This window comes from Podarcis erhardii, assembly GCF_964252035.2.
Source record: "Podarcis erhardii genome assembly, chromosome: 1".
NCBI lineage: Eukaryota > Metazoa > Chordata > Lepidosauria > Squamata > Lacertidae > Podarcis > Podarcis erhardii.
Genome location: NC_138497.1, coordinates 68,263,745 through 68,273,031, shown reverse-complemented (window position 1 = coordinate 68,273,031; position 9,287 = coordinate 68,263,745). Strand labels below are relative to the sequence as shown.

At 43.9% G+C, this 9,287-nt stretch overlaps 1 protein-coding gene across 1 annotated transcript; it reads left to right on the top strand.

Annotated features, from left to right (window-relative positions):
- The first annotated feature begins 1,869 nt into the window (after positions 1-1,869).
- Positions 1,870-6,810, top strand: LOC309345859 (alpha-1,3-mannosyl-glycoprotein 4-beta-N-acetylglucosaminyltransferase C-like). Its single transcript, XM_081869307.1, has 4 exons — positions 1,870-2,059; positions 2,698-2,930; positions 3,980-4,118; positions 5,479-6,810. Exons 2-4 carry the CDS (start codon positions 2,766-2,768, stop codon positions 6,609-6,611), a joined length of 1,437 nt encoding a protein of 478 aa, XP_081725433.1. The 5' UTR covers positions 1,870-2,059; positions 2,698-2,765; the 3' UTR covers positions 6,612-6,810.
- Positions 6,811-9,287: the final 2,477 nt, after the last annotated feature.

The following is a 9,287-nucleotide window of genomic DNA, read 5'->3' as shown; positions in this document are numbered from 1 at the left end:
TGGAATCCCAGGTTCCCAAACACTGAATGTTGTTTATAAGCACAGAATTGCTGAGTGGCATCACTCCTATTGTGTGTTATGTTGCCGCCTAACTCCCAAGGCAATAGAGCAAGCTGCGGAAGCCGCAGCAGGGGTCCCTTTTAAACATGAAATCAATGTGCTGCATCTGTCGAAATCCTTGAAAGCCACAGGCAGTGAAGCCAAATTCCAGATTGTCGACTCAGCAGGGGTGTTGGGCTAGACCTGTGCATTCAGCATCTGAGTTTGGCTTATTAGCTGTCATCGGCTGGCAACTGCTTACAAGCTCTTTAGTTGGAACCTGAGGAATTGGAGATGTCCTCTTATACACACACACTCTCTCACTCTTATTTTTCGGATACCAGAAGGGGCAGCACAAAACATCCTTATTAGGCTTGATTTACTGACTTGGCATTTGGGTGAAGTGGAAAGGCCTCACTGGAGACTTGTTAGCACAAATGACCTTTGGCGCTGATGGACATACACAGATTAACTTTTTAAAAAATGTTTAAAATGTTTCCAGGAACAAGTCTTATGCCCACAGTCTACATGCTACAGGGATGGAGACTTGCTGTGGGAAGAGCGCTGTGAGTGAAAAGGGTAGGTTTGTGGTCCTCTTTTTAGAGGTCCCTTACCTGGCAACATACAACTGGTAAGGCTTAAGTGCTGTTTCCTCTTCACATATCGAGGATTACAAGTGTACGTGTGTCTGCAGGTGTACATGAAATGCCCGATCAGGGCTGAAGTGACTGTATTGTACACATACAGGTAGCAACAGCCAATTGTGATAAGCTGGGGGCCCTGTGGGTGAGTGGCTCTCATGTCCAAGACACTGTCCATTTGCTTATCTGTGAACAGACCTTGTTCCATGCCTGCAACCACTTAGTTGAATCCCACCAACAGATGAATACAAGCACTTTCACATATCTGTCAACTGCCCTGGAAAAACCAGGACATCTCTTTTTTCTGTGAGAGCATGGTGGCCATTTAGGGCATGTTGCTCTCATGTGATTTGGGGCCAAGATTTCACTCAGGAAAAACAATTTTTTTTCTGGGTCTGCGATCTCACATGGCACCCCAAAATGCATGCTTTTGGGCACTGTGCCCCAAAAAGCATTTTTCCGGGTCCTTGATCTCACATGGGTCACATGATTCACATGGGATTTCGGACCCAGAAGATGGTGTCCCATGTTTGGGGTGCAGAGCATTGGAAGGTAAGCTTTCAGCCTTCACTATTATGTGCATATTATGATAGGAATGAGGAACCTTTTTCAGAGCAAGAGACACATTTGTTCCTGAGGAGCCTTCCTGGGCTGCCTGCCAGTGGTAGGTGGGACCAGAGGCAAAATTAGGCAGAGGAACAGATGAAACTCTTTTCATTGTACAGCCATTGGCACTCTCTCTCTATCTATCTATCTATCTATCTATCTATCTATCTATCTATCTCCTCACACCTCCATCCAGGTAAGGAAGAGTCTTTGCCAGAGCTCAAAGACAGAGCCCTGCCGGAGTCAGTGAGGGCTGTGGCCTGGGGAGACTCTGAAGGGCTGGCATTTGTTCCCTGGACCTGCAGTTATTCACCCCTGTATGCGGGGAGGTCCATAGCTCAATAGAAGGCCCTGTGCTTTGCACAATACTGCAGAAATAGGAGTTCTAGAAGTGTGTGAGGGAAATAACATTCCTGTTTAAAAAACAACTGGAATGGAGAAAATATTTGGACAACAGGTATCTCATACAGGTCATAGATAAAGTCGTAAGAGCTACCTTATCACGTGGTGTTGAGGTACACCAGTCCATCCAGCAGCAGTGGTGGGAGAGGATCGTAGGAGAAGGTTCTAGTTCTATTGATCGGCTGACAGGTTCTGTAGCAGTTGGAGGCTTCTGGGAAGAGAGAGGAGGAATTGCAGTTGGGCCCCACCAGACCAGACCCTGAAGGATGCCACTGACCCAAAGCTTCATAAGGAGGAGAACAATTGTTTTATACCCTCTCTGTTCCTGCACAATCGTTGATGCAGAAGTACCTAGTGAGCTGAGTCACTTGGTAAGCCCTGTTGTGTTTCCTTAAAAGGACGAACACACTTTATTGTTTGTATAGGACAAACATATACTTTACTGTATAAAAACATTAAGGGGAATTGTAGTCAGGGTGGGGGGAAGAGGCACTGGATACCAGCATGCGTGGGGATAGCTGGTTAGTAGAGACTACTTCAGTTCTTCATAAAACCCAAGCCAGAAAAGAGCTCAGAGGGTTTTAATGCTCATCTCATATTTAAAGTAAGCAAGCTGAGTCACCAAGGTTCATACTCCAAGGCAAGGGATTAAGGAGCTCAGCAACATCTCTATGCAAACCTGTTGACAGGAGTTCTTTTTGCTCCTCTGTAACCAGTGTGGATGTTCTTTCCAGCAATCTGCAGCAACCCCAATTCAGCGTTCTTACATAAGGTCTAAATTTGGCCTAAAATCCTGAGTAGACTTGCGCTCCACACCCAAGCGAGAAGCTGATTTTGCAATGTTTCTAAATGATCATAATATCACTGTGATCATAATATCACTGTATACCCAGATTTAACAAAAAGGAATTTTGTATCACTTTGCTTCTAAAACATTTGCTCAGCGTGAACACATTTTTTAAAAAAATGTGCATATATTGAAACAACATAATTTTCATTTCCATTTCAGAACCTTTTCTTGCCGTAGAAAGAGTATTAAGACTGGCCGTTTCCATTTAAACTGGCCCTTGGTGGGAAATGGCAATGGTGCACAGGAGCCTGAAGAAGTCACTAGCCTGCTACTGGGGGAACTTTTCTAGGTTATGCTTTTTCTTAGGACTCTCCATTGTATTGTGTGCTATTATTTGGAAACAAAGCAAGGAGACATGCAAATGTCCCAAATGGGAAGCACCTGAATTAAAGGTAGGTAACAAAGAGTTGTCGGTAGGATTTCCCCATGAGGTTATTTGCACTTCACACAACATTTATGTGATGATGCATCTCCAGAGGAGGTGAGGAAGCAGCCCCGAACAGCTTCGGCTGGATACTTATGGAAGCACCTTTCCCCGTACAATAGTACCTCGGGTTACAGACGCTTCAGTTTACAGACTCCGCTAACCCAGAAATAGTACCTTGGGTTAAGAACTTTGCTTCAGGATGAGGACAGAAATTGGGTGGTGGCGGCAGCGGGAGGCTCCATTAGCTAAAGTGGTACCTCAGGTTAAGAACAGTTTCAGGTTAAGAACAGACCTCCAGAACAAATTAAGTTAACCTGAGGTACCACTGTATATTCTTGACTGAGAATTGAAATTTCTTGAAAGTATATTCAGTGCTCCATCAGTGGAAGTGGTGGATTATGTGGAGATGGGTAAGAAAGTCTTTCCCACGGTGACACCTGGTTATGGAACTCTGTGGACTCCTCCCCTCTTCCTGAGCACTTGTCCTCAGCTGATATGCCAGGTTCGAAGTGATATTATTGATTATCAAAGTCCTTGCATGCTGCACATACTGGTTACCTGACAGTCTATTCCTTCCCAAGTCCTTGGACAATAAGCTAAGCCCTGTGGAAAGCTAATAGCTGTGTATGCAATGTGTGTGTACATCAAATTACGGGATGCATTACTAGTTCTTCTGCATGGTCATCTATGGATTCAGCCCATTGTTCAGAACAATACCATTCATTTCTATATTTTATTATAGTGCTACCAGAGTGGACGGAGCTTTGCAATTTGCAAGAGAACCTAACCCTGCCTTCGGGGGTTTAAAATCTAAAATGCAAGATGGGGTAAAGCAGATGAAGGCATGCTGCATATTGGGCTTAGTTGCAGAATTTCTGAGGAATGGGATATGCCATCTTGTAGGGTATAGAATTCTGCATAATAATATAACATAGGATTCACACAGTGATGGAGTTATGAGAAAGGAAGCCTCACAGCTGATATAAAAAACAGTCTACTGTTGTTATATTTAAGGATACAGATAAAATGGAGACAATCAACTCAGAAAATATTATATTGAAGAAGAATCCAGATTTCAGTGTAATGGAAAGTGCTACAGGTCTCTTACCTATTCAGTATAAATATCTCTTGGGATCACCTCCTTCAATAAAGAGTAAGTAACTACGAGGGGAATTGAAACCTTAATGGTTTGTGGAGGGAAATAATGTAAAAATAAATAAGTCTCCCATCATCCGCCTAGTGAAAAGGTAATGGGACCCCTGACCATTAGGTCCAGTCGTGGCCGACTCTGGGGTTGCGGCGCTCATCTCGCTTTACTGGCCGAGGGAGCCAGCGTACAGCTTCCGGGTCATGTGGCCAGCATGACAAAGCCGCTTCTGGCGAACCAGACCAGTGCACAGAAACACTGTTTACCTTCTTGCCGGAGTGGTACCTATTTATCTACTTGCACATTGAGATGCTTTTGAACTGCTAGGTTGGCAGGAGCAGGGACCGAGCAATGGGAGCTCACCCTGTTGTGGGGATTCGAACCACCGACCTTCTGATCAGCAAGCCCTAGGCTCTGTGGTTTAGACCACAGCGCCACCCGCATCCCTGCCTGGTAACCCATCTAAATACATGATTTGCCTCATCATGATTTTCCTTGAGATCATTTTCTATGTCAATTTTTAACAAATGCATTTTAGAATAGCTGTTAGCCCTGAACACACTGTATATTAGGGGTGGCTAACCAGCGGTTCTCCAGATGTTGTTAGACTCCAACTCCCTTCAACCCCAGCCAGTGGTCAGGGATCTAAATGGTCAGCAGGCCTTTAAGACATAGCTTGTGGTTACTGAAGTATGTTCTAGCAAAGTCAGCAGAAATAACCTAATCACGCCCATGATCTGCCACACTGAGTTTTCACCCCAGAAACCACCTGTTTGCTTTGGAAAGAGGTAACCATGAGAAAGGCGTGTGTTAATTGGTCAGGAGATGATGAAACGCAGGATCTTGGCATGCATCTTATGGACAGGAGGGCTGGTCTTGCACAGTTGCCAGAAGGCTGAGTCATGAAGGAGTCTCTGCCATGAACTCCAAGGACACTACTGCTCATTTGCAGCAGCCCCAACTACACCCCCAGAACCAGCTTTTTGGGGAGGGGCAGTGGGAAAGAAGACAGCCAGGAAAGGAGTGTTGCACAAGAAAAATTCGACTCATGCTGCTGTAGATCGAGCTTACACTCTCACCCCCATATTCAGTGCTATTTTTCTAGAAAAAGAGGTGCTGGAACTCACAGTGAATGCCTCCCTTGTTCTCTTAGAATGGCAATGGTGCCCACCTAAGAGGTGCAGGAACTGATTTCCAGTGAGTTCCAGCTGGAAAAAAAGGCCTGCCCATATTGCAGATGGGGAGCTGACATAAATAATAATAAAGCCACAAGATTGTGGTGATATTCAAATAACGCACCCGGTGCTTTGAACATACAAAATGCTCTATAAATGCTCAATATTCTTATAGTCTTTACTTGTTCTAGGATTCTTGACCATTGGAATCTCTTCTTTCCACAAAAAGAAGGAACACCTTTTGCTGAAGACAATTGATTCCATTTTCAGTCACTGCCGCCAAGAAGAATTAAATCTGATCACCGTAGTTATATACCTAGCCAATAACGATTCTAAACTGAACGAGGAAAACGCCAAGGAGATGAAGGCTCAGTTTAATGTGCATGTGAAAGCAGGAAGGCTGCTTGTCATACAAAGCTCTCTAGAAAGTTACCCTCCTGTGCACAATCTGAAAGTAGATCTTTGGGGCAAAAACATCAAATATAAATCTAAACAGAATGTAGATTACGCTTATTTAGTTAACTTTTGTGCCAATCTCTCTCAGTATTATTTGATGCTAGAGGATGACACTGCCTGTGCCACTGGTTTTGTGTCCATTATACAAAGCTATTTAAGGACGATGGAGGAATCCTGGACCACAATAGCATTTTCAAGGCTAGGCTACATAGGGAAGCTCTATCATAGCTCTGATCTCACCAAACTAGCTCGGTTTCTCTTGATGTTTTATGATGTTATTCCCGCGGACTGGCTCATGACATATTTTCATAAAACCAAAATGCAAGGAGAAACTATTTTCTATTGGCCTTCTCTCTTCCAGCACGTAGGGAGAATTTCTTCATTTCACGAGCTGGAAGTACAACACACAGATTCAGAGTTTTATGAAGACATTGGAAGTTTGGGCGATGCCCTTACTGCTTCCTGTTTCACAAACATGCAAATATATGGAAATTACAAACCGGCCAATGTGTGTCCCCCTGGAAAGGGTGTCTTTTGGGGTATGAATGTGACAGCAAAAAGCTACTTCACCATTGTTTTTGACAACCCAATTATTCCCCAGAAGATTCAGATTTACACAGGGTCAGCCGAACATAGCACAGACATTCTTCATAATGGTTTTGTAGAAAAGGGCAGGCTCAAAGTCCACTTAAATGAACGTCAAACATGCCTATCCTTCATACGAATTGGGGATTTTAAGTCTGGATTTTTTGAAATGGAAGATCAGACTAATAAAGGTGACATTGAATGCCTTCGAATAAAATCTACAGCTCCACAAAAGCACTGGCTGAGGATAAGGAGAATTAGTATTTGGGTGAAGAAGAGTTAATTTCACATTCTATTATTTTGTGTTCACCACTGCAGAAAGGTATAATGAATCTTCCTAACGACAATTATATAAATCAACATTTCACCTTCTGTAATGGATGGCCCCTTTGTTTCTCTTTAAAATAAAACAAAACAAAATGGTTGAATAGAAAGCAAAAAGCAACACCTTACATAATAAATTAACATTTTCCCACCAAGCACTTATGTCTGTGAGTGCTTTTTTACATATGTGGCTTCTTTGTGAAATTCCTTGTCTATGATGTACGCACATCATAGAAATTATCCAAAGACAAGAAACTGGACCAAATGATTAAAGGACTTTTATAAGATCAGTTTCACTGAAGCTCTGAATTAAAAATGTATGGGAAATTCTCAGGATTTGATTTTGCTTTTTAATAACTATAGTGGGAGTTCTGAATGTGCATTACTGGCAAAGACTAAGGCTGCCTTCATAGTGCAGCAGAGTGTGGAACATGTGACTCTACAGGCGTTGGAATACGACTCCCAGCATCCCTCACTACTGCCCTTGCTGACTGGGGCCTGACGGAGTTGGAGTCCTACACCCCTGCAATACACAGTTATCTGTGAGAAAGTCTCACAGAACTCAATGGGCCTTACTTCTGACTAGACATGGGCAGGATTGCACTTGTATTCCCTGAAGAAGGCTGCAGTGAAAGATTATTATGATTTCAGGGGTTGTTGTTTTTTGGCTACAGATCTCTGTCTTAACCTTTCTTTAATGGCATACTATTGGGGTTCCACAATTTCTGTGTGCAGATTTTGTTTGTGAAGAGCAAGCAGGAAATCCTTACACACAGATCAAAACTATGTGATCTGCAGCCACCCTCCAAACTCCAGTGGTGCAGAGCAGAAGGTCAGAATGTTAAGAACTGCACTGGTCCATCTTGTCTAGTTTTCAGTTCCCAGCAGCAACCAGCCACATGTTTCTGTGTTGATCACAACTGGTGCCATGGCTAGGTCCAAACTACGAGGCTGAGATCCAGAGCCCCTGTAATCTGCCCCACCACTGCCACCTCAAACAACCCCAGAGAGGCAGCAGTAGCAATAACAATGGCAGAAGTTTGTGTGCTCAGAACCAAAGGAGGAAAAAAAACCTATGCCCCTCAGTACCAGAATAAAGTTCTAACTGGAAGTCCACAGCTGTCTTGGTGTGCAGGAAAGTCCTTGGAGTCAGAGTCAGAAAGACAAACCAGTTCACCCTCAAGCACCATGTTTTTCTTGTGCCCCATTCCTCCTCACCCTCTCCCTCTCAAAATCTCTCCCCCCCCCCCAGGTTTTCTCCCCACAATAAATAAATGCCACTGGCTTTGCTCAGTGCCTTAGTGACTCTGGTCTGCATGGAACTCAGGGCTTCCTTCTGTGGCTATGGAAGGGGGTCAGTTACATCACTGTCGCAATGGTGGTACCAAGCTAGAGAACAGCAGCAACAAGCTGGTGATGGTAGCAGCCGTAGCCCCTTGCTCTCAATGCTCTCAATTGTGGCATCCCCTCTGAGCATGGTACCCAACCATGCTCATGACAGTGTGGGTGAGCATGTAATATGCAGAAACCACAGAATGAAAGATGCCTTGTACTCAACCTTAGTTTCCCCATTCTCCAATTTTGGATTTTTCTCTTAACACACACACTCATTTTTCCCCTCCACTATGAGCCACTAGAGGGCAGCAAGTCTACATCGGTTGCCTTTCCCCAATTGACCTCTTCTCCCCACCCTTTTACTGTAAGAGTTGCATCCTGGGATAACTTAATTTTTTATGTGGCATTCAAAACTATTAACAATAATACAAAGTTGACAAAAATGGGGGGCAGGGGATGAATTATACTCGATATGCTTGGTAGAACGAACGTGTTCACTCTCAAGTGTCATATTTTGGATGATAACATGCCAGACAAATCCCTGATAGGATATTTATTAGCAGCCCTAGGAAGAATATTAGAGGAACTAACCTAACAGCCTGATATGAAAGGATTGGCAGATCCCCTAGTGGAGACGACTTGCAGGTAACCCAAGAATATGTAGGGTGTCTGTGAGGGGGACCACAAAGATCCATTTGTGTGAGATTGATGGAGTTTTATTTTTAATAAAAATATTTCAGAGAACAAAAGGGAAGCCCCTCTTTTTTAAAATTCAGCTATTGACTACCCTGAATTTGTTGGAAAGACTTTTGCAAGGTCTGCACATGGGTACCTCTTAGTTTCTGCTGTTTTATGGGTTATGTACTGCTGTTCTGAATTGATGCTTTTGAATTATGGTGCTGGAGGAGACTCTTGAGAGTCCCATGGACTGCAAGAAGATCAAACCTATCCATTCTGAAGGAAATCAGGCCTGAGTGCTCACTGGAAGGACAGATCGTGAAGCTGAGGCTCCAATACTTTGGCCACCTCATGAGAAGAGAAGACTCCCTGGAAAAGACCCTGATGTTGGGAAAGATGGAGGGCACAAGGAGAAGGGGACGACAGAGGACGAGATGGTTGGACAGTGTTCTCGAAGCTACCAGCATGAGTTTGACCAAACTGTGGGAGGCAGTGGAAGATAGGAGTGCCTGACGTGCTCTGGTTCATGGGGTCACAAAGAGTCGGACACGACTAAACGACTAAACAACAACTGCTGTTCTCTTTTTTTAATGTCCTGAGTGGAAATGCTCTCATGTAACCT